General features: G+C 33.1%; 3 protein-coding genes and 1 long non-coding RNA gene across 4 annotated transcripts; 1 reads left to right on the forward strand and 3 right to left on the reverse strand.

Annotated features, from left to right (window-relative positions):
- Positions 1-7078: 7078 nt before the first annotated feature.
- Positions 7079-11770, forward strand: LOC123920029 (shikimate O-hydroxycinnamoyltransferase). The gene is made up of 3 exons (XM_045972116.1): positions 7079-7532; positions 8361-8796; positions 10628-11770. Exons 2-3 carry the CDS (start codon positions 8386-8388, stop codon positions 11519-11521), a joined length of 1305 nt encoding a protein of 434 aa, XP_045828072.1. The 5' UTR covers positions 7079-7532; positions 8361-8385; the 3' UTR covers positions 11522-11770.
- Positions 11771-12160: 390 nt separating this feature from the next.
- Positions 12161-13678, reverse strand: LOC123920031. The gene is made up of 2 exons (XR_006813394.1): positions 12634-13678; positions 12161-12524 (listed from the first exon to the last, which is right to left on the reverse strand). It is a non-coding gene; the product is annotated as an uncharacterized LOC123920031 (long non-coding RNA).
- A 4255-nt stretch (positions 13679-17933) lies between these two features.
- Positions 17934-19112, reverse strand: LOC123920030 (keratin, type I cytoskeletal 10-like). The gene is made up of 2 exons (XM_045972117.1): positions 18749-19112; positions 17934-18405 (listed from the first exon to the last, which is right to left on the reverse strand). Exons 1-2 carry the CDS (start codon positions 18885-18887, stop codon positions 18062-18064), a joined length of 483 nt encoding a protein of 160 aa, XP_045828073.1. The 5' UTR covers positions 18888-19112; the 3' UTR covers positions 17934-18061.
- Positions 19113-24505: 5393 nt separating this feature from the next.
- Positions 24506-25209, reverse strand: LOC123881395 (glycine-rich RNA-binding protein 8-like). The gene is made up of 2 exons (XM_045930078.1): positions 25048-25209; positions 24506-24925 (listed from the first exon to the last, which is right to left on the reverse strand). The coding sequence occupies exons 1-2, from the start codon at positions 25205-25207 to the stop codon at positions 24579-24581; spliced, it is 507 nt and encodes a 168-aa protein (XP_045786034.1). The 5' UTR covers positions 25208-25209; the 3' UTR covers positions 24506-24578.

Consider the following 25209-nt stretch of genomic DNA (forward strand, 5'->3'; position numbering starts at 1 on the left):
GTTAGTTGTAGTTTGTTATACTTTTCTACTTTGGTTGTTAGATTAGTTATGATAAGAGGGAGGTTGAATAACTTGGAGTCCAAGTAACAACTAGCCCACCACTTGTTGTATATAAACCCCTTTTGCGATTAATAAAATTGACTCCTTTTCTTTTAATCATTCTTCTCATAAAAGTTTGCTATTCAATTCTCCAAATCTTCTTCTTAGTTGTTTCTCTTTGTTTGGAATATCTCCAACAAAGTGGTATCTAGAGCATTGTACGATTCAAGGGACCTTGATCAAGATTGATCAAGACTTGATCTTTTGCGATCTTTCTGGTGTGGAAAGATTCAGTAGTTGATTGGTGTATTCAACCATGGCTGGAAACAATAATTTCCATGCAAACTTACCAGTTTTCGATGGAAAGAATTGGGATTTGTGGGTTAAGCAAATGAAGGTGATTTTCACTTTTCAAGAGGTATTTGAACAAGTGAATGCAGAGATTGCTCCACTCCCAGCCAATGCAACTGAAGAACAAAGAACAACTTTCAGAGAAGCAACGAAGAAAGACAACAAAGCTCTATTTCTCATTCATCAATGTGTAGATTCGAAGGTGTTTGAGAAAATTGCAGATGCTGAAACTTCCAAAGGTGCTTGGGATATTCTGCAAAAGAGCTATGGTGGTGATGCTAAGGTAAAGAAGGTAAAATTACAAGCATTAAAGAGGCAATATGAACTGTTACAGATGAAGAATGATGAAAAGGTTGCAGATTACTTCACAAGATTAGTGACTCTCACTAATCAGATGAAGAATTGTGGTAATACTCTTGAAGAACAAGAAAAGGTTGAAAAGGTACTTAGGACTTTAACTTCAAAATTTGATCACATTGTGGTGACAATTGAAGAGACAAAAGACCTAAGTGAAGTAAAGATTGAAGATCTGCAGAGTACTCTTGAAGCTCATGAGATGAAGCATGGTGAGAGAGACCATGGCAAAGATGATGAGCAAGTTCTTTTAGCCAAATTCAAGAAATTTCAGAATAACAAAAAGAATTGGCAAAAGAAAAAGAAAGAGTTCAAGAAAGACAAGGACAATGATGAAGATAAGCCTGAATCCTCTAATGGATCGGAGGAGGGAAACAAAAGAAACAATTCAAGAAGAAAACTACAGACAAGAGCCACATACAATGTTACAATTGCTCAAAGTTTGGTCACTATGCAAATCAGTGTATGGCATCAAAGAAGAACAAAACTCAGCAAGGTGATGAAGAGGCAAATGTTGCAGAGAACACAGACTCAGATGATGATGATGTAAGCTTCATGGTGACAATCACTGATGAAATTGCAGGATCAATGGAGTGGTATTTTGATACAGGGTGTTCAAATCATATGACAGGCAACAGAAACATCTTGACTGATTTTGATAAATGTGTCAATACAAAGATCAAACTGGCAGATAGCAATTCCATTGATGCAAAGGGAATTGGCAATGTGGTTATTCAAAGGAAGAATGGCAAGAAGTGTGTCATTGAAAATGTTCTATATGTGCCCAGCATGAAGTGTAATTTGATGAGTGTTGGTCAATTACTTGACAAAGGATTCAAAGTTTATTTGGAAGATGGAGCATTGCAGCTGCTTGATTCAAAGAGAAATTTGATCCTAAAGTCAGCACAGAGCAAGAATAGAACATTCAAGACACAATTGAGAGCCATTGAGTATGAATGTTTGACTGCAACCACTAAGAGCAATGACAGTGAACTATGGCACAAAAGGTATGGACATTTGAATTTCAAAAGTTTGTCAAAATTGAATTCAAAGAATATGGTGTTAGGTCTACCTAGTGTTATAGCTCCTGTAGAGACTTGTACTACTTGCTTATTGGGAAAACAACCAAGAGATTCATTCAAAAATTATCTACCAATGAGATCCAGTGATGTGTTGAATATTGTACATTCAGATATTTGTGGACCTATAGATGTGTTATCTACTGGTGGAAACAAATACTTTATTACATTTGTAGATGAATTCTCTAGAATGACTTGGTTGTATCACATTAAGGCTAAGAGTGATGCCTTTGATGTGTTCAAGAAGTTCAAAGCACTGGTTGAGAAGCAAAGTGGCAAGTCAATTAAAGTGTTGAGAACTGATGGTGGAGGTGAGTATACATCCACAGAATTTGAGAATTTCTGTACAGAGCAGGGTATAATTCATGAAGTTACAGCACCATACACTCCTCAACACAATGGTCTTGCAGAGAGGAGAAATAGAAGTATACTCAATATGGCAAGGAGCATGGTCAAGCAGAAGCAATTACCCAAGAGATTCTGGGCTGAAGCAGTGTCTACTGCAGTGTATCTACTCAATAGATGTCCAACTAAGAGATTAAATGAGAAGGTTCCAGAAGAGGTATGGTCAAAGAGTAAACCAAGTGTGGCACATTTGAAAGTATTTGGCTCCCTATGTTACAAGCATGTGCCTGATGCAAGAAGAAAGAAACTGGATGACAAAAGTGAAGCTATGATATTTGTAGGATATCACAGAACTGGTGCTTATAGGCTATACAATCCTATCACTAACAAAGTTGAAATCAGCAGAGATGTGAAAGTCTTAGAAGATGAAAATTGGGATTGGAAGCAGAAATCTTCATCTAAGAAAACTTATGCAGTGGACTTAGATGATGGACTAAATGTCAACAATGAACCTGTCACATTTGTCAATCAAAATCAAGGAGCTATCAGTGATGAGGAGATGCACACATCAAGTGATGATGAGGATGCAAATTTGCCACCAAGACCTCAGAGACAAACTCAATTACCTAGAAGATTGGCTGATTGTGAGATGCTGCAAGACAATGCAGTCAACAGTGAAGGTGATATTGTTCATTATGCAATGCTTGCAAATACTGAACCTATTAATGTGAGTGATGCATTAAAGAGTAAGGTTTGGTTAGAAGCAATGAATGAAGAGTTGAAGTCTATTGAGAAGAACAAGACATGGGAATTGTGCATGCTACCAGCAGACAAGAAAGCAATTGATGTCAAATGGGTGTACAAAGCTAAACAAAATCCTGAGGGTAAAGTAATAAAGCACAAAGCAAGGCTTGTGGCCAAAGGATTTCTGCAGAGGCAAGGTCTAGACTATGATGAAGTATTCTCACCAGTTGCAAGACATGAAACTATCAGGTTAGTGATTGCCTTAGCATGTAGTAGAAGATGGCCCTTATTCCATTTAGATGTGAAATCAGCATTTTTAAATGGACCCTTAGAGGAAGATGTTTATGTGAAGCAACCTCCAGGATTTGAATTAAAGGGTAAAGGAGATAAAGTACTCAAACTACATAAAGCACTGTATGGTTTAAAACAGGCCCCTAGAGCATGGAACAAGAGAATTGACAGCTTTCTTGCTATGCAAGGTTTCAAAAAATGCAGTGTTGAGTATGGAGTTTATATGAAATGCAGTAATGACAATCATATGGTGATCATATGTTTGTATGTTGATGATCTGTTAGTGACAGGTAGCTCACCAATAGATATTGAAAATTTCAAATCTCAAATGAAGAATGAATTTGAAATGACAGACTTGGGGAAACTAACATACTTCTTAGGAATGGAACTGTTAGATACTCCTAAAGGAATGGTATTGCATCAAGCAAAATATGCTAGTGAAATCTTAAAGAAATTTGAGATGCTTGAGTGCAATTCATCTATTACACCTGCAGACACAAAACTGAAGAATGAAGAAGATGGAATTGGTGATACAGTGGATCCAACCATGTTCAGACAATTGATAGGTTCATTGAGATATTTGTGTCAAACAAGACCAGATATTAACTATGCAGTTGGTTATGTAAGCAGGTTTATGAGCAAGCCTTTGAAATCTCACTTCTTAGCTGCAAAAAGAATTCTGAGATACATCAATGGCACAGTCCACTATGGTGTTCTATTTCCATATTCTAATGACAGCACAAAATTGGAATTGGTTGGTTTCTCTGATGCAGATTGGTGTGGAGATAAAATTGAGAGAAAGAGCACAAGTGGATACATATTCAAATTTCAAAATGCACCAGTATCATGGTGTTCTAAGAAGCAGTCAGTCATAGCTCTCTCAAGCTGTGAGGCTGAATATGTAGCAGGATCTATGGCTGCTTGTCAAGCAAATTGGCTGCAATCACTACTCAGTGAGATGAACATAATTGACAACATTACTGTTATGTTGAAGCTTGACAACAAATCAGCAATTAACCTTGTCAAGAATCCAGTCAGTCATGGCAAGAGCAAACATATTGAAACTAGGTTTCATTATCTTAGAGACCAAGTGAATAAAGGAAAATTGAATCTGGAGTATTGTTCTACCAACAATCAACAAGCTGATATTTTGACTAAGGCAGTGAAGAGGGATCAATTTCTCAAGCTCAGAAGAGAAATGGGAGTTGTTAGCTTTGACAGTTTGAATTAAGGAGGAGTATTGGTTTTAATTCAAAACTGATTTCTGTTATGGCAGTTATTTTTCTGTTTTCATAGTTAGTTGTAGTTTGTTATACTTTTCTACTTTGGTTGTTAGATTAGTTATGATAAGAGGGAGGTTGAATAACTTGGAGTCCAAGTAACAACTAGCCCACCACTTGTTGTATATAAACCCCTTTTGTGATTAATAAAATTGACTCCTTTTCTTTTAATCATTCTTCTCATAAAAGTTTGCTATTCAATTCTCCAAATCTTCTTCTTAGTTGTTTCTCTTTGTTTGGAATATCTCCAACAGTTAAAAGTAAAATTTAACCAAAATATAAACCCTTAAAGGATGAAAATATTATGACTTTGTTTAATAACTCATTATTAACTATGAATTCTACCAATATAACAGTTATTTATTATCATAAAAATATATTAAGGAAAATGATACTTTCTCCGGATACAATTATAAGTAAAAAACACTTTTTTTTTTAATAAACCTAAAAAGTGTTTTTTGCTTATAATTGTGTCCGGAGGGAGTATGTTTTACCAAAAGCAAGACCTTCACTCCGACAAACAAACAAACACAAAAAGAATCTCTAAATTATAAAATACCATTTTTTTTTACTCAAATAAACTCAACTCATTTCATTAAATAATTGTTGCTCAATACAAAAAGGAATCAAATGAAAAGAACTACGCCTAGTCCAAGAATTGATCGCTTTAACTAACAAATGTATAACCGAATTCGCTTGGCGCTTGACAAACCTTGACCTCAAAATTGTAATGTGGAGCTAATAAACTCTTAATACTAGATATAAGCAAGCTAAATTCTGATTGTCCACCATAATTTGTGTGAACTGCTTGTACCACTAGTTGTGAGTCACTCTCAAATATTACTTTCTCGATATTCATTTGTATAGCAGCTTGCAAAGCTTAATACTGATGATTAAAAAAGTTATATGATGTCTTGTAAGTATATTATAGGAGTCTAAATTTGAGATTCTCTATTTCTTAATACTGATGATTTTTATTATGTTTTTGGAATCGGAATAATTGAGGACCTAAGTTCAAAACAAACAAACTATTTCCTACAACTACACCTATAATATGAGATAATAAATGGAAATTCTAAATGAAGCTAAACATTGGACTTTTTTTCTTCACAAATAAACATTGCACGTTTATTCGCCCATCACTTTAGCTCCATCAATCTCTTCCCAACCTAAAACAACCAACACTAATTTAATCGGTTTAGATTAAATCTTCAAATTCACCGAGTTTTTGGTTTGGTTCTTATGTCTTTAAATTAGAGTTGAATTATCTCTTGCACTACTATATATATTAGGACATCTCTCTTGCATTAATTCAACAATTAAAATTGAAAACAAAAATAATGTGGTTAAAAGAGAATCAATAGGAGAGATCTAAGATTGTAGTAATTACTAATATACTACTACATGAGATGATCAATCATAAGAGAATTTGAATCACTTTCAAACTGCCCTGTTTATCCTACTCTAATCTAAATCATTCATCTCTCATGTTATATTATCTTTTTATTTGTGTGCATTCAACCGTTGAATTAACAAAATAATATCAAGAGAGTTGGACAATAACATCAAGAGAGGATACAAATCCCTTTTAAACTAAAGATTTTTTTTGCCAACCTACCTATTTTCTCGCGCGCCTTATGAATTTACCAAAATACCCGTTTGTTACTTAGGTAGCGGGCACCCCTCAAAAACATCATACCTTTATAGCGTCCGCTACTTAAGAAGCGAATGACATTTACAAAAATTTCTCATTTTCATAACGTCCGCTACTTAAATAATGAAACAGTAAAATATAAAAATACATAGAACACGCAAGAAACTGGTAGATGATAAAAGAAATCTTTTGAAACTAAGTCTAAAGTGAAAGTTTTATCCCATTCCACATATGGTGACATTTTTTTTAGGTTACCATAATATTAGTACGAAGTTTTTACTGTTGTGAGCAATGACTAATCTTTGTCGAGAACATGTGAGACACATAAGATGAGTTCTCCCCTCCCAACCAAATTTTTTCCATATACATGAGTCATAAATCAAATTTCTAACCACATATTTAAGGGGACCAAAATTCTTACCACTTCAACCGATTCATCTTCTCCCATATGGTCACATTTGATTGCTTCTAAGATAAGTCTTGGTGGTGATTACGTTGCGTCATAGGTCACGAATTAGTGACGTTTGTTGCACTACTACTTGACCCCCACTACTTCCTATTTCACCTCAAAATCACTTTTATTCTTTGGCCCACACTTCACTTTCTCCACCAAGCTTTGCCCTTCATCCACCACACAAACAAACCCATTTTTATTTTTTATTTTTTTGGTTTTAAGAGGATAGGAGTTGGTGAGGGAATATAACACCTCCAATTATACACAATAACCTGGAAACTATTGCTTAACATAATTTAATAATTTTTTTTGAAGCATAACATAATTTAATATTAAAGTTTGCTTATTTCATATTTCACATATTAGGTTTTATAAATAACATATTTAGAGTTAATTAAATGTGTTTTTAGTTATCAAAATCATGTGTAATATAAAAGATCATTTTCGAATGTTATGGGATATGCAAACAAAACATTGAAAAAAACTCGTTGGCATTGGTTGAACTAAAAGCCATCCAATAAATAAATTGGTTGGGGAAAAAGGAAAAACCCATACTTAAATTAGTGTTGGTCTAATTAATTATAGTGTACTAATTTTATTTAAGAATTAAGGATTATGATGAATAAATTGAAGGACAAAAGTCCCTATCTTACCAACTTAACCATGAAACATGAAAGGTATATGAATGTTGTGCCTTGTCCACTTATGATTACAAATTTGATATGCTTTGGGAATTGCTTACGTGGCAAGTCATTATTGGTTAATAGAGTTGGCGGGAGTTGGTGAGTGACCCAACCCAACTCTTTCTTACCCTAAATTTTTTGGTTTTAAGAAGCTCAACAATATAGGACTCTTCCTCATTTCACACATACCAAATACCAAATACCAAACAATCTCAACAACACAACACAAGACACCTCTCAAAACTTCTCTTCATCAAGGTAACAATGTTTATTTCTTTCCTTCTCATTTTGATTTTCTTCCTTATTCATCATCTCATCTCATTTATTTCAATTTCCATTCCAATGTGTATCAAATGTTTTTAGTCACATATGTTTGAATTATCCACACTATAATTTCGTTGAAGTTATAAAACGTAGCTTTTGTTAAAATTGCGGTGATTCACAATAATTTATCAACCAAAGTGGAAGGTAGACAATAGCGAATGCAAGTGTGTTTTTTTAAATACAAGTTTGTAATCTCCGACAAGAATCAATTCTTTCATAAGTATTTAGGATTTGTTTATTTGATACTTTTCTTTATAAGATCACTTTTTCCATACTTTTTTAAATATTTTTTTATATATTCAATAAAAAATTTAAGTAATAATCATATACAAGGCAATTGAGGATTTATTTCCAATTACTTAATGATTGTATGCATTTATAATTTTTTTTTTTGATAATCTTATAATTTGTTTCTTTGATATTTTTCTTCATAAGTTACCGTTATTTTTTCAATTTTTAGAAATTTATTTAGTATACTAAAGTAAGTTTTATTTTATATATATAAAAAAGGTAAGTTTTATAAGAAAATTAAAATGTTAGAATGAAATCAAATTTTACTTAGTAATTTATCAGAAAAATCTCTTTATAATGGAAGTATATATAATTAAGTTCCAATATATTATGTATATTGCCTTTTGGTGTGTGTTTTTTTGACTCATTTGTCTTTTGGTGTCAATGAAAAAAATATTCTCTTTTGGTGGATACATGAAATGAATGATGGTAATGCTATATATACTAACAATATGTTATTATGGTTGATAGGACCAAACTACTAAAGAAAACAAAGATGATCATAAACGTGAGAGATTCGACAATGGTGCGGCCGTCGGAGGAGGTTACACGACGGACTCTGTGGAACTCCAACGTTGATTTGGTGGTACCAAATTTCCACACACCAAGTGTTTATTTCTACAGATCAAACAATGGGACTTCCAATTTCTTTGATGCCAAGATAATGAAGGAAGCTCTAAGCAAGGTGCTTGTCCCGTTCTATCCAATGGCTGGCCGTCTTCGTCGTGATGAAGACGGCCGTGTTGAGATTGACTGTGATGGTCAAGGGGTGCTCTTTGTGGAGGCCGACACTGGGGCGGTCATCGATGATTTTGGTGACTTTGCTCCCACACTTGAGCTCCGTCAGCTTATCCCAGTCGTTGATTATTCGCGAGGAATTGAATCGTATCCCCTTCTAGTATTGCAGGTGCGTTTCGATTTTGCTTTACTATGTTTATAATTTATTTATGTAAATTTAAGACTAAATTGATAGTTTCCTCTAAAATATTTTGTTTTGTTACTTGTTGTTTTCATTTTGGATAATTTTAGATTAAACAATAAGGGAAATTGAGAATCATTTTATTAATTTTAGTTTTTTATGCTAGACGTGCAACAATTAATTATTATCGATGTTGATTCTTCCTGAGTGCAATTTTTCAATACTGGCTCCCATGATTGCAACGACTTTTTTTAAATTTTAATTATTATTGTACTTTTCAATTTGATTTTTACCGAACAGATTTTAAAAGAAGGAAAAAAAAAAAAAAAAAAAAAGAAAAGAGAGCTTATTAGGTTAGCAGTCATTGTTATATTGTCAAAGGAGTTTTCCCTTGTTAGAGAGACAAGTAATAAATAAAGGAAAGTAAAATAGAAAACATTAATATATGATGCGATATCCATATCAATCGAGATTCGAACTTTGACCTAGTAACTAAAAATTCTATAGATGTTTAGGGTTTGAACTTCAACTCTAGCTATATAATGCGATATTATTACCAATTGAGCTAAGTTCACATATTAAGTTTTTTTTTACTACATGTATAGTCGTTTTTTATTCTCTTCTTTCATTTATCATAATTTTTTTGTCTTTTATTTATTTAGTTATTTATCATCCTATTCTTCATTCACATTTCCACAATCAAAACTAATAACTATAGCCAGCCAACCCTGTGAAGTCATATTCCATCAAAGCATATCAAAGCAATATATAATAATATATGTTTTTTTTTTTGGTTGAATGCTGACGAGTTTCTTTCTTTTGACTACTTTAAATTTTTTAATTGAACAATTTCAACTCGCAGTCTTGTTAATTTGTCATAATCTTCACCTATCTTTGAAGAAAAACATGAAATCAAACTATTCTTGAGACCACCTTTTTAATTGTCAATAAAAGATGTTTACATTACTTAAAAACATTTATATGTTTCAGATGAAAATATTTGTTTTCGTGTTAAGGTTTTTACGAAGCAGTTGCCGTAAATTCATACGTTTAATTTCTTTGATTTTATATATTAGTTTAATCTTTCCAAAATATATAATTTTTATTTTAATTTTAATATATTTATTAGGATGCTGTAAATAATAGACCGTAATTTTAAGGTGTAACATAGGTTGCGTTTGTTTTAAGAAAAAAACTACATTTTTCTTAAAAAAATTTGCTAAAAGAATAATTTTTAACTTTAAAATGAAAAGCAATTCTTAATTTTTTTTTCACTTGAAATCTTTGTATAAAAAATGTAGCATCAATTTTATTTTATTTTTTTTTATAAAAAATTTCTATACAAAAACTATACATTTTTTCAAAATAATTTTTATTTTTTTAAAACTTAAACAAATACGCTCATAGTTGATTTTTGTGATGTAACTTTATAGTTTTTACACTCTAATTTTTGCTTAAAAATTACTCCATTTGTTTTCTAAGTGAGAATGTGAGATAACTCTTGAGTCTTCTTGACCTTTTGTTTATGTCATTATACCAATTTCTCTAGCGGCAATAAATGATTAAACATTGAATTGGAAAGTGAAATATAAATAGAAACTTTGAATTTGGGTCTACACGTACCAAAATTTGATAAGTGTCTACATTTTATTCAAAATGTTTCTGTTAAATATATTAAATTTCCTTTGGTAGATGAATAATATGAAGTGAAAAAAATATGTATCATTTTCTTGCAACTTAAATTCAAATGTTGTGACTAATGTGTGCTTAATTAATTCTTCCACATACACCAATTTATTGAACTATACTATTTGTGTAGGTAACATATTTCAAATGTGGAGGAGTGTCCCTTGGTGTTGGTATGCAACATCATGTAGCAGATGGAGCTTCTGGTCTTCACTTCATCAATACATGGTCAGACGTAGCTCGTGGCCTAGACGTTTCAATCCCACCATTCATCGACCGGACACTACTTCGTGCCCGCGATCCACCACGACCTGTTTTTGATCATATTGAATACAAGCCACCACCATCCATGAAGACTACTCAACAGTCTACAAAACCAGGCTCAGATGGCGCAGCAGTTTCGATTTTCAAATTGACTCGCGAACAACTCAGCACGTTGAAAGCTAAGTCCAAAGAAGCAGGAAACACAATCCACTACAGCTCTTATGAGATGTTAGCTGGTCATGTTTGGAGAAGTGTCTGCAAAGCAAGATCGTTGCCTGATGATCAAGAAACCAAATTATATATTGCAACTGATGGACGGGCAAGATTGCAGCCTCCACCTCCACCGGGCTACTTCGGCAATGTGATATTCACAACAACGCCGATAGCTATAGCAGGTGATCTCATGTCGAAACCTACATGGTATGCTGCGAGTAGAATTCACAACGCGTTGTCGCGAATGGACAACGATTATTTAAGATCTGCACTTGATTTTCTTGAGCTACAACCTGATTTAAAAGCTCTTGTTCGTGGTGCGCATACTTTCAAGTGCCCGAATCTTGGTATTACTAGTTGGGCTAGGCTTCCGATTCATGATGCTGATTTTGGTTGGGGAAGGCCTATTTTCATGGGACCAGGTGGAATTGCTTATGAAGGTTTGTCTTTCATAATTCCAAGCTCAACAAATGATGGAAGTTTATCTGTGGCAATTGCTCTTCAGCATGAGCATATGAAAGTGTTTAAGGAATTCTTGTATGATATCTGAAGAAACAATTGGAACAGCACTGTTTCTAAGGTGGTGTTTTGTTTCCTAGTTTTTGGTTTTTCTTTAGGTACATTTGGTGAACTATATGCAAATGTTAATGAGACTTGTTTCAGCTTATCATAGAGTAAATCTATGGTAAGCATTATAATCTGTAAACAATTTAATTTCATGTTGCAGTTTGCACAAGACTTCAAACATTTGGAAATTTGTTATATGAAAATGTCTTACTGATAATATTTATGTATGAAATTCACATCTATCCTCCTCCCAGAGGCAATTCGTGGTCGAACAACACGAGTAAGACATCTCTTATCTTGACAAGAGTTCGAACTAGATATTTCTCACTAAGTAGTGAATTTTTGTACTCATTCTCTCTACTTACAGACCTAACATGTTTCACTAGGCCAACTCCATTGAGTTAGCTCTCTTTTTTTTTCCGCGTAAACCAGGTATCCTCTGCGCGCAATTGCAAAGGCTAATCCCTTGAGCCTTGTGGGACCCAAATGAGCGGCAAACTCTCCCTAAGAGTTTTAACGCTGCTGTATGCCTAAGCCAGGGATCGAATCCATTGAGTTAGCTCTTTAGATAATACGATCAATGATTTTCCTTTCTGATTGGAATTGGAAATCTGTAATATGCTTAACTCAAAGCATTTATTCATGTTAAAATTTAAGTTTTGACAATTTAGAAGGACAACAATACATTATGATGTACAAAGATGCATTTCTCTTCTAAACAAGCCCATGCTTCAAACAGAACTAAAAGTGTTTGAAAATTCATAGCAACTTAGCATGAAAGGAGAAGAATAATACTAAAACAAAGCTTATACACACATTTGAAATCCAAGGTATCAAGGAAGGTGCAGAGTTTCTAGAACGGTGAGAGTCAGGGCGGTTATTAACATTTGATCCACCTTTGGTTCCTTTTCCTTTATGAGCTCTCCTAATCGACAAATGATCTCGTTCGAACTTTTCCTCCTTTATGTTTCCATAGTTTCCAACAGCTTAATAGAATAAGTAAAATTTAGTATTAGCATAGCAGCAAAAAAAGAAAAGAAAAAAGCATAACAACAATTTAGGAAATGATTCTTTAAAAAGCCGAAAAATGTTTACTACTAATAGGTTGCTTTCTTTGCATGTTGCTATTTGACGAGTTTAGGCTTCTTTGTTCTGAACTGAAATTTCCATTTAAACAAAAGCTTGATATGGCTTGAGTGCATAAAACAATGATGAAGCATGCAAGAAATCTTAATCTCATTGTCGGCTGAGGTTCTATGTACACAATATGATAATTCTCACAATATGAGAAAAGGGTTTATATAAGCTGTAAAAAGAGAGGGAGAGATGCATATGTGAAGAAAGGATCAAATTCTCTTTGTAGACATATGATTGCTTGAAAGAGAAGCAAGAAGAGTGCTTCATTTAGAGCCTCTATCTCGAGTTGCATCCGATGCTTGTAATCTTAACCATGAATCATGAGATTGATTTGGATTCCCCATAGTCATAATCTCACGCATTCACTCAATCAACACATCAACCGTTGTTAGATCGAGATCAGACAGCGTAGAAAGCACACATTTTGATATTGTTTTTAACATTAACATACGGAGCTTGAAATCTGGACCGTTTGATCTCGATCCAATGGTCAACAATGTGCCAACTGCGTGAATGCATGAAATCCAAATCCCAAAATTAGTTAATAATATCTCTTGGAACAACCAGCATAGAGAATTTTACTTTTATGCCAAAGATAGGAAGAGACACAAGAAATGACACAAAGTAATGTTCCTAAGCATGCCTGCAATGGTTGAAAGAATATAGAATAAAGTAATGTTCCTAAGTATGCCTGCAATCTTACTGATCAAGTTAACTGCATGTTGCAAAACCTTAATCTACAAAGTTTATTACACTGAATAATATACCTTTTGTTTTGGCTTAAACCATTGTGAACAACATGAAGGGTAAATAAATATAACAGCATGACTGAGAACATTCTTTAACTCTTTCATTGAGCATGAGTTTTGCAGTTGTATTTGTAACTCTCTGCAATAAATGTCAATGTTTGAAGCAACTAGTTCAATTTGGCAGTGCTTCTCTATTGTCAAAAGTAACCTTGTGATTGTTTTTCTTGGAGATTTTTTGGCCTGCTTTGGACCACCCTTTTACTGCAACCCCTGTTGTCTTCGATCTTAGGTGTTTTTCGGCAGCATTTGTAGGAGGTAGGTGGGGATTTAGTTTCGTTTAGTTGTGGCCATGTCGGCTTAATTTCGGGGTTTTTAGTCGTTTATTTATCTTCCTGTATTGAGTTTATATATCTTTGCCATTCAAAAATAAAAAATAAAAAATTTCGTCATCGTTTCATCGACTTTTGATCAAACTCTTGCAAATGATTTTGGTACATCAAATGTTTTGGCACATATGTGCCAATGTTTAAACCAAAAGATCTCTTCATTGATGCAAGTAGTGAAGTCATTTTCATACTTAAGTTCAAATTTGAATAAAAATATTGGATTATCTAGCTGTCAAATGAAAATTTTAAAAAATTGATTATAAATGCATATTTTGGGATGGTGGAGTCCCTACCCTATGTGTGGAAAGTTTTGAGTAGGCCGACTTTATTTTGTTGAATCAATATTAAAATATTTGGCCGTGTTTTGATAAACAACTTAATTAAGCGTTTATAGCATAAACGCTTATGGAAAAGCTATTTCTATGATGAAATAAAGTCAAATTGTTTTCGTATAAACTATAAGCTATTTTCACAAATTATCTTTGAAAGCTTATGGAAATCAGCTGAAAACAACTTATTGACATGTCATAAAGCTATTTCTATAAGCTTTTCCAAATTATCTCGCAAGTGCTTATTCTCTCTAGAATTTCAACCTTACAAGTCACAAGTTCAACCTTTACATATTTGCATATAGTTACCCCTGGCTAGACTATTTTATTTCTTTTTTCACAGCAACATGCAAAGATTCATACATCTATTCATACTACATTCCCTAATAAAATTATGGATGACAATATACCACAAAGATGGAGGACACAAACTAATCAACAAGCAAACATGTTCTTAATTGTGGCCAAAATATACATTTGAAGTAGAGATATTATTAATGTAGGCTTAAACAAATGCAACATAACATGATACTTAACTAGTGGAAATGAAATGGAAATGAAATAGGGTGATTAAAGCCAAAAGTTCGCACATAAAATAAATGTCGAGGCATAAAAATAAGGCCCTGCGTATAATGATGTTGCAGAACTATTATAGTGATGTATCTCGACAATAGCTCCAGTGCCCACTCCAGCGCCCACTCCAGCAGCGGCCGCTCCACCCGTCCTTCCTATGCCGAATCCTCCTCCCCTTCCTCCTCCTCCCTTCGCACCTCCTCCTTTTCTTATAGTAAAAGCTAATTTGTGTTTGTGTTCATTGTTACTTTCCATAATCACAACTTTCTGGTTCAGCCTTGCAGAGACTTCTATGTTACCATTTCCATATAAGTTTCCTAACAATAAATAACACAAGTATAAACGCAAAAGTGAAAAAAGAATTATACTTACAAATATCTTAAAATCTAGGTTGGGTCTAAATTAATCCTATAAAATTGGCGTGTAAGGTGAGAAATTTCTCCTCAAACCCAGAACACTGGATATTTGGAGTGTGACCTAAGTTACCTAATAGCGAGTGTCTTAGAATCTGGGTTGAGTATAAATCAACCATACAAAATTGGATTGTAAAGCCGAGGATGTCTCCGCTATTTGGAAAAATCCAAGTCCCACATTGAATAAAGATAGGTTTGATACAAGTTTAGAAAGAGCGCCACCCATCAGCTTACAAGCCGGCTTTCGAAGGGGGTTTGACCCATATTAAAAGCCTAATTCTCCCAGTTATAAACTCATTAACAGTCATATTTCATCATGTGTGACTCTTAACAAAATATGTGAAATATTAAGTTTGTGCTTGTTTGAAAAGTTAAAGAAATTGTACCAAGAAGCTCATGTGCTTGTTCATTGCTATGGCTAATGCTCTCGTCTTTTGAAGTGAAATTATTCATATTGAAATCTTCATCTTCATTTGATATGGCTTGAGCACCTGAAATTATCAGTAGGAAAGTTGCAAGAAATATTACCTTCATGTTAGGCCTAAGGTGTTGGCAAACTAGTGGGATTTGGGATCTCCTATATGCTATGAAGCTAAGGGTGAGCAACCATGAACGTGGAGGGAGAAGAACAAGAAATTTCTGAGACAGAATAAGAAAATATGGGTGTCCAATGATAAATGTGGACTAAAAATTGTGGACCCCCTAAAAACGTATCCAATAACAATCTTATTACAATCATGTAAGTTTTGACTTTTTAAAGTTGAAAATTTCATAGAAACTAAAAGCAAATAATATCAAACGTTTTGCATAGATCTTTTAAGTTTCAAAACATTTACATTTTTGACATTCTTTTGAATTTTTGTTGAAAAAGCCTGTGTGATTTACAGAGACTGTTGACGTCTACTCTCTCGCTAATAAAAAAATAAAATTATTTATTTTTACTTTAACTTGAAACTCCATCCAAAAGTTTGTACTGGTTTATGTATCACATGAGTAGACCTTCTTGGACTATCATTTCTGGTCCTGCTTTCATTAGTGGAATCTGGTGTAATGGTACCAGTAGGGTCCATATTTCTGAACTCATTTGTGTGGTATTTCAATCACAGAATCACATGTTGCACACCCTCACAAGTCATTCCCAAATCAGTTCCTCAAAATTGACATTCCTTGAAACAATGAAATTCTTATTATGGATAGTCCAGCTAATAGATTTATACAAACATTCAAAAGGGGATTTGTTAGGTATAGTAAGGGTGTAGGAATCCTAATTATTATGTGAGTAACATGTTCTACTTCTACTGCATAGCACAAGAGATATAAGGAAACTTAGAGTTAAGGGATTGAATACATTTATTTGATGCATGTCCTAAACGAAAATGCCACAAAGCAGATTATGGTATAGTTTTAAACATTAACATTTTGAAGTTTAGGTTTTACTTAAACAATGAGTCAATGATGGTTCCTGTATAATTTGCAACTGTTGTGTTTCCATTTGGAAGCTTAAACTTCATAGGTTTAATTCTAGTAAAATTAGAAAAAACATTGAAAAGGTATTAAAAACATGATCGGTTTCATCTGAATCTAATATCCAAGATGCTAGTCTAGAATGTGAATTACACTTGTTAATAAGATGTCTACCTATTGATTTCTCTGCTGGAGTAAAACCAACCTGTTGATTTCTCTTTAACTCTTCTTGAGTGAATGGAGTTTTTTGCTTGGAATTATTTCTTGCCATGATTGATGAAGACGATGCTTCCAAACCGAGTTCGTGATACCATAACAGGAACCAAGATGAAAGAGATATATGAATAATACTCTATTGATTGAATGAATATTAATTACAAGTGATATCAGGTTCCATATCTTACAAGGATCAATTGGGAAGTACAGGAATAACCAACCCTTAACTAACAAGTAACACCTATAATAAAAAACAATAAGTAACAGAACTAACTGACATAGTTGAATAAAATAGATGACTGATAATGATTAAGAGTTATCCTACTTTTCAAATATCATTTAACAAAAACAACAGATCCTATTAGTCGTTGACTAGTTTCATATTGGTCCCTATTGGCTGCTTGGCGTGGTACTGAGTCGTCGTCTTTCAGGCTTAAACCATGGTGCAAAACTAGCAGGGTAAATACATAAACAACATCACTGAGAATATCTACCAACTCTTCATTGATCACGAGTTCTAGGGTTTGATTCGTAATTCTCGGCAATAAATGTCAATTGTTAAAGCAACAAGTTCATTTTGGCGCTGCTTTTCTACTGTCAAGAGTAACCAAAGGATGTAACTTTTCTCTAACCAACCTCCCTCATGACAGTGTTTGGTACATCAAGTGTTCTGGCAAACATGTGCCAATGCTTGACACAAAATATCACATCATTTTCCTACTTAAATTTTTTTTAAACAAAATAAAAGTAGATTATTAGGCTGTTAAATTCAAATTAAAAAAAAAAAATAGATGGTGTGGTCCCTATCACGTGGAAAATTCTGAGGAGGCCAACCTGTTTTTCTTGTAATAAAATTATTTCATTTGAATTCTCATTTCTCACTTTGAATTTTCACTATTCAGCTTCTTAGTAAAAAGATTTAACATAGCTGAAATAGTTTATCTTTCCAAAAGAAAGTAAAATTAGCTGGTTTCTGCTTCTTTATTATCAGTAAATAACCAAAGGTTCTCTCAAGAATTTTCAACCTCACAAGACAGTGTTCTAGTACTTTTTCACAGCAAAACGCAAAGATTCATATTCATACGATATTATCGATGACATTATAGCATTCAGGTGGAGGGCACAAACTAATCAACAAGCAAACATGTTCTTAATTGTGGCCAAAATATATATTTAGTAGTAATAAAGAAAAGATTGCTATTGTTCTAAACAAAATCAACACAAAATACTTAACTAGTGGAAGTGAAACAACGTGATTAAAGCCAAAAACTCAAACATAAAATAAGTGTTGAGACACAAACATGAGGCCCTGCAGATAACAAAGTTGCAGAACTGTTTGAGTGATGAGTCCCGCGATAGGTTGAACCGCCAATAACTCCAGCACCGATAATTCCAGCAGCCGCTCCTCCGCCCGCTGCTCTGCCTCTTCCTCCTCCCCTTCCACTTCCTCCCCCTCCCTTTCCTCCTCCTCCCCTCCCTCCTCCTCCTCTTCTTATAGTAACAGATAGTTCATGTTTGTTCTCATTATTATTTTCCATAAGCACAACTTTGTGATTCAACCTTGTAGAGACTTCTAGGTTTCCTTTTCCATCCAAGTTCCCTATCATTTGAATAACACAAGTATAAATAAGTTCGCTTACAATTGTCTTAGAATTTAGGTCGAGTCTAACTTAACCCTACAAACCAGGCTCGTAAGCCGAGGAATACCCCCTCAAGCCCAAGACTAGACAAAACTAGAGTTTGACCCGAGTAACCCGATAACAGGTGGTCCTGACTCATTTTTGATCTAACTCAACCGTACAAAACTGTCTCAGGCAGTTAAATAAACTATTTGGATTGAGACTAACTTAATTATACAAAACCACCAGCTTGTAAATAAACTAATTTTCAAGCAATATTTAACTCAATTTCACAATTTTTTTGAAAAGGTAAAGAAATTGTACCATTAAGCTCATGTGGTTGCTCATAGCTTTGATTCATGCTTGTATCTTCAGAAGTGAAATTCATATTGAAATCTTGATTAGATATTGCTTGAACACCTGAAATGATTACTAGGAACAATAAAAGTAATATGAACTTCATGTTAGGATTTGAGATCTTTGTATTTTCTTTGAACAATTTCAAGATTTGTGTTAAACAGATTATGAAGTGTAGTGTTGGTTAAGGTAAAGGAGATTGTTAGTTATCTAAAGACGTGTTTGGCTTGTTTCAGTAAACTAAGAAAATAGAATATGATTTTTCTTTTTGAATGGAAATATAGAATATGAATTGTTAAATTTCGGTGTATTTTAAAGATGAGAAAAGAAGACTCTGCTCTTTCTATTTTTGGTTCAAAAAGTCTCTATTTTTATTTTTTTATAATAAAGAAAAGTCTCTTACCTAACAAAAAAACAAAGAAACATCTCTCCTCTCACTCCTGTAAAGTGGGGGCATTTTAGGCTATGTCAAATTTTAAGCCTCAAATGATAAAAAATCATTTGAAAACTCTTGTTTTACAAGTTGATAGTTTATTTTTACTAATTTATAATTTATGATAAATTAATTTAATTAGTTTTTTTTTTCATTTTTGCCGCCTGAAAAAATTAAATATTAAATAAGTATATTTATGTTATTTTATATCAATAAATTACTTTAATTGTTAATTTTATCAAATACTATAAATTTACCTCTTGATATTTTGGGAATGTTTACCTATCAACTAATAAGAACAAGATATGCATGTGAAATAAAGTTGGTTATAAATTAGTTGAAGATTTCATTTTTTTTAAAAATTTCTTATTTATTTGATTTTTTTTGTTGAATCAACCTTCAAATACCCTCAAATTAATTTAATTAGCTATAAACTAATAAGTTATATGTTATAATTTGAAATTTGATCTAATTTCGTTTCTAGAGTATTCCAATTATATAGGGCGAATATCTTATTACTTAATAAGATTATTTGATCTGATTGTGTATATTAATCAGCATAGTTGTCAGATTTGATCCAGGACTAATCATAGGAATTTGTTAGCTCTCACATTGAACAAAACATTGTGCATACTATATTTGTTGATATGCAAACAACCTTTTTATCTCCTCTTAACACGAATTATTTTGGAAAATTCAAACTCGATTTTTTATAAGAATAATTTTATGTTAAACTTTACTTATTTTGCGAAATAATTTAGAATTATCGGGTCATCTTCCTCAAAAACTAGAGGATTAACACAAAAAAAGACGAATATGTCCTCTCTAAAACACAACTCTTTATAATTTGTTATAGGTTAATTAATACTTAAATATTTCCAATAAATATTTTTAAAATATCTAACAAATTTAAAATTTAAAACCCCAATTTTGGAGTCTGTGTGGAGGTCTGGAGGATCATGACGTGCTTGCATAAAGAAGCATATCTTTGCGTTCATTGGTATGGATTAGGCGGCTTCTCTCTTCATTTTCATTTGATATGACTTGAACACATGAAATCATGATCACTAGGAACAATGCAAGAAATATTGAAATCTTCATCTTCATTTGATATGACTTCAATTGAACTATAGTCATTGGTAGGGTAAATCGGGTTATATAAAGACTTTAATTTTAATAGAATATTAGTTTGTTTCACGAAGAAAAAAGGTGAAAAGTAATTTAATGTGGACCACTAAAAATTAATTCCTAATAAGCCATTTTTTTTTTCTTATATATAAAAGGAAATAAGTCATTCTGACTTAGACACATGGTCACTCGTTAAATTGAATAACTAAGAGCATAATTATCGGTCGTCTCTTATCTGACTATGAACGTTACTTGTCAGGACCATATGGATAATTGGCAATGAAAGTCATTCTCAAACTTGAAACCGTTTCTTACTGCATGAACGGTCATTACCTTGCTTTTGCTCCATTAAAAACAATATAATATTAAAACTACATACTTTTAACCATATGAATGTTATTTATGTGGGGTCTAATGAGATCCATTTTAGAGTTTTTGATGAGATATATGGATATTTGAAAAATAGAGTTGAGTTGTTTAAATATTTAGGAAGTATGAAATAATATAAAAAAATATGTGGGACCCATTTAAAGAATGCAAATGGGTTGTATGAATAATGATGCTTATACTTTAAAAGTGAGAAAATGTAACTCTCAGCACTTAAATTAAACTGACATTTTTCTTCATTTGATACACAGATTATAGCCCAAAGCAATGACTACTCTTTTTCATCATATATTATGCATGTTAGGTGGAGATGATCTCTTGCAAATGATTTTGTATGAAAATATATCTCTATTTAATTTAATTTGTTTAAGAACTAGGGTTATTGACTTATTAGAACAAACTTAATTAAAATATAAACATATCAAGAACCAACCATAAATCTATATGATACGCTGAAGTATACTACTAAGAACTCAATGAGTAAGCAAATAATCTCATAAACGAACGGAATAATTTTACAGGTGCTTAAAACAAAATTTAGTAATTTTATAAAGACTAAAAATATATTTAACTCAAAAATAAAATAAAAAAAATTATAAAAAGCAAGAACTAAAAACTATGTACTCCTACAACATTAGCCAAAAGGAATATACATATTATTTTATCTGTTTTTAGTCATGTTTTTCTTTTGACGTCAAGCAATTGTTTTTATTAATGGAACTAGTAGTTAAAATTTTATTTTTTAAAGTTATTAATATTAAAAGGTAAACAAATTGGATGTATTAGCGTTTAAATTTCAATCTCTACATACATTATTTCCACTAACCCAATAATTCATACTCCCTCCGTCCTAAAACTTTAGTCATTTTTAAGTTTTGCACGGAGATTAATAAATGATAAAAAAATGATAAGTAAAGTTATTTTTATCCTTACTTTATTAAGAAAGAGAAAATATATTTAATTAATGTTTTAACTTTAGTAAGGGTACAAATGATAAAGTATCACTAAATATGTATTGGTTTCTTAAAAGGACTAAAGTTTTGGGACAAAACTAAAAGGATAAAATGACTAAAAATTTGGGACCGAGGAAATATATACCAATCAGGAATCTCTAAAATCCTCCCACCATTTTGGGTTTTTTTTTTCCCATCAAAATATCATATTATATGACTTGATATTAATTATACAATATTTTTACTCAAACTGACTCAATAATATTCCATTGGTTTGGATAAGTACTGAAAATCAACTTAATCCAACCAGTAAACAATCCTACTCTTCATGCAATTATTTCAATCATTTTTATACTTAATAAAAATATAATGGATTATCCTAGTGGCGATTATGAGTGGGTTGTGAAAGAGTCGATCGTGGTATCAATCTGATCTATAGGGCTACGATCTAGTCTATATAGACTTATGTCACACACTTTTTTTAAATAAAGAAGACAGTTAATGAAATAGACGTTTAAATATACTAACATGTCATATCAAGTTTTCAAATAAGCTTATAACAAAACAAGATTATGTCTTAATTTTTTGACAGGTCAGACTCAAACTTGACTTTTTGACAGGCTAGACTCAGACTTTGTAACACGCCTAACTCGATGCAGCCTATTTTCACTGCTATTGACATAGTTAGGTTGTTTTTATGTATCCGATCTTTCTCGATGGTTGCTTGTTTTCTATTGTTTACCTTAGCTAAGGGGCTCCGGATTTCTTTTGTACTTTCAGTTTCTAAGTTTTTACTATATTAGCATTTAAAAAAGATTGTAGATTATTCTGTCGAATGAAAATTAAGAAATTGATAATCAATGCAAATTTTAGATTTTTTTTTTAAGATCACAAAGTCTCTATGAAATTGTTTATCTTTAAAAAAAATGGCAAATGCTAAATAGTGCCCCCGGGGCACTCTTTAAGCCCTTAAATAGTAAGCTTTTTATAGAATTTTGGTGGGGTGGTGGAGCAAATAACAAAGGAATACAGTGGTTAGCTTGGGACCGCATGGCAATACCGATGGGGCAAGGAGGTATGGATTTCGTGATCTACATTGTTTCAATTTGGCCATGATAGCTAAGCAAGGGTGGAATATTATGACAAAACCCCACACTCTATTGGCTAAACTTTATAAAGCAGGTATGTTTCGAATTCCTCTTTTTTTGAATTAAAATTGGGACATAATCCAAGCTATGCTTGAAGAGATATTTGGAAATCTCGGCAAATTCTTATGAATGGTTGTAGGTGGAGCGTTGACAATGGTAATAACATCAAAGTCATGCATGACCCTTGGTTAAGAGGAACAAATGGCGCATGGCTACCCTCACCTCAAGATCAAGGTGTGCATAATTTTAATGTTAATGACCTTATGTTTCCTAATGCGAAAATGTGGGATAAGGAGAAAATTGAGTCTTTATTTCCTATACATATTCTTGAGATTCCTTTATTTGACATGATTGAGGAGGATAAGTTAATGTGGATTGATAGCACAAATGGTTGTTATAGTGTGGATACAATTTGATGATGAATGTTACATGGAAAGTGAATGTTGTGTCTCAACAAGCTGATTGGCATAAGCTTTGGTCAATTAGTGCTCCTCTAAAAGCCAAACATCTCTTATGGCGGATTAGCAAAGGCTGCTTGCCAACCTGTATGCGACTACAAGAGAAGCATGTATCGTGTCCTTTGTTGTGTCCAGTTTGTAATCAACATAACGAAGACGATTGGCATGTGTTGTTTGAGTGCGAGACAAGTATACAAGCTCGACAATCAGCTGGACTGGTGCATACTATTGAGTCACGGCTGCAGCAAAATACCAACGCCAGTCAAATTATTCACATGATCTGCTCAACCGAAGACAAAACGACGGCGGGAATGTTTGCTATGCTAGTCTGGACACTTTGGAATAATAGAAATAATCTGAGTTTGGAATGAGACAAATGAACCGGGACGAAGTCTGGGAACCAAGGCGCAAATTCTGTGAGGCGAATGGAACTCGGTACAGCAGCTGCAGAACAATCACGCATACTGAACAGCAGCACCAGCAGCACAGAGGTTCACATACTGAACAGCAGCTGCAACAGTACATCTGGTGGCAGGCATCAAGTTATGGATGGTACAAATGTAATGTTGACGCGGGATTTCATCAAGCGCTCAATAAAACTAGCATGGGATGGTGTTTGTGTGATTACATGGGACGATTCGTGATGGCAGAGACTACCTGGCTGGAAGGGAACTGTTCCATTTTAGAAGGTGAATCCATAGCATTAATCAAAGCATTGGAAGCACTGAGACAAAGGGGGTATATCTAATGTTATTTTTGAATCGGATTCTAAAAGCGTTGTGGATGCGGTTCATCATTTACATGGTGGTAGTTCTGAGTTTAGCTTTTTTATTTGTCATATTAATAATATCTTGCAATCTAATCCAAACTTCATGGTTAAGTTTATCAAGCGGCAAGCAAACATGGTTGCCCACACACTTGCTAGGGCGGCCATTTCTTGGCCTCGTCGTTTTGAGACATTACCTATTTGTATTGCTCCTTTATTGAAAAATGAAATGATATAAATTATTGTTTGTAAAAAAAAAAAACTGGTTTCTACTTTCTACTTCTATGTTAACATTAACTTTAACATTCATGAAATAGCAATATTCTATGTTAACATTAGCTTAACATTCATTATAAGTCAAAAAAAATTAACTTAACATTCATTAACTTAGCAATATTATTAGCTTGTTTTTGTTCATACGACCATACTGCATTTCCAAATGACACAATAATAATCAACAATAAAACATGATATTTATTGTAGCCAAATTATACATTCAGTAGCAACTAAATATGATACTATTACTACATAATTATTATTGGAACTGAAACAAGGTAATTAAAACCAAAAGCTAATTGAAGGTAATTGTGTCTGATTGTGTTGTGTCCCTGACTGTATTCGTCATCTTGCCCATAATCGACAGTTGGGTCAACGATGACTCCACCACCGATAATTCCAGTGGCCGCTCCACCCGCCGTTCCTTTGCCTCCTCCTCCTCCTCCTCCACCTGCTCCTCCTCTTCCTCCACCTCCTCCTCCAATTGTTATAGTAACAAACAGTTCATGTTTGTGTTCATTTTGACTTTCCACAAGAACATCTTTGTGGTTCAACCTTGTAGAGGCTTTAATGTTTCCATTTCCATTTGAGTTCCCTATCATTTGAATAACACAAGTTATAAAAGCAAAAGTGAAAAAAGAAAATAAAAAATATACTTAGAATTTACAAATATGTGAAAATATAAGCTTTGTTTGAAAAAAGGTAAAGAAATTGTACCAATAATAAGTTCACGAGCTTGTTCATTGCTTTGGATTAGGCTTCTCTCTTCATCTTCATTTGATATGACTTGAGCACATGAAATGATCACTAGGAATAATGCAAGAAATATTGAAATCTTCATCTTCATTTGATATGACTTCAATTGAATTGTAGCCATTG

Source organism: Trifolium pratense, linkage group LG4, assembly GCF_020283565.1.
Source record: "Trifolium pratense cultivar HEN17-A07 linkage group LG4, ARS_RC_1.1, whole genome shotgun sequence".
Classification (NCBI taxonomy): domain Eukaryota; kingdom Viridiplantae; phylum Streptophyta; class Magnoliopsida; order Fabales; family Fabaceae; genus Trifolium; species Trifolium pratense.

Coding starts and splice junctions, on each gene's coding strand:
- LOC123920030 (XM_045972117.1), bottom strand. CDS start 18,887: ATGAAGTTCATATTACTTTTATTGTTCCTAGTAATCATTTCAGGTGTT. Junction 18,406..18,748: donor GCAACCACATGAGCTTAATG/GTACAATTTCTT, acceptor TTCAAATGATAG/GGAACTTGGATGGAAAAGGA.
- LOC123881395 (XM_045930078.1), bottom strand. CDS start 25,207: ATGGCTACAATTCAATTGAAGTCATATCAAATGAAGATGAAGATTTCA. Junction 24,926..25,047: donor AGCTCGTGAACTTATTATTG/GTACAATTTCTT, acceptor TTCAAATGATAG/GGAACTCAAATGGAAATGGA.
- LOC123920029 (XM_045972116.1), top strand. CDS start 8,386: ATGATCATAAACGTGAGAGATTCGACAATGGTGCGGCCGTCGGAGGAG. Junction 8,797..10,627: donor ATCCCCTTCTAGTATTGCAG/GTGCGTTTCGAT, acceptor CTATTTGTGTAG/GTAACATATTTCAAATGTGG.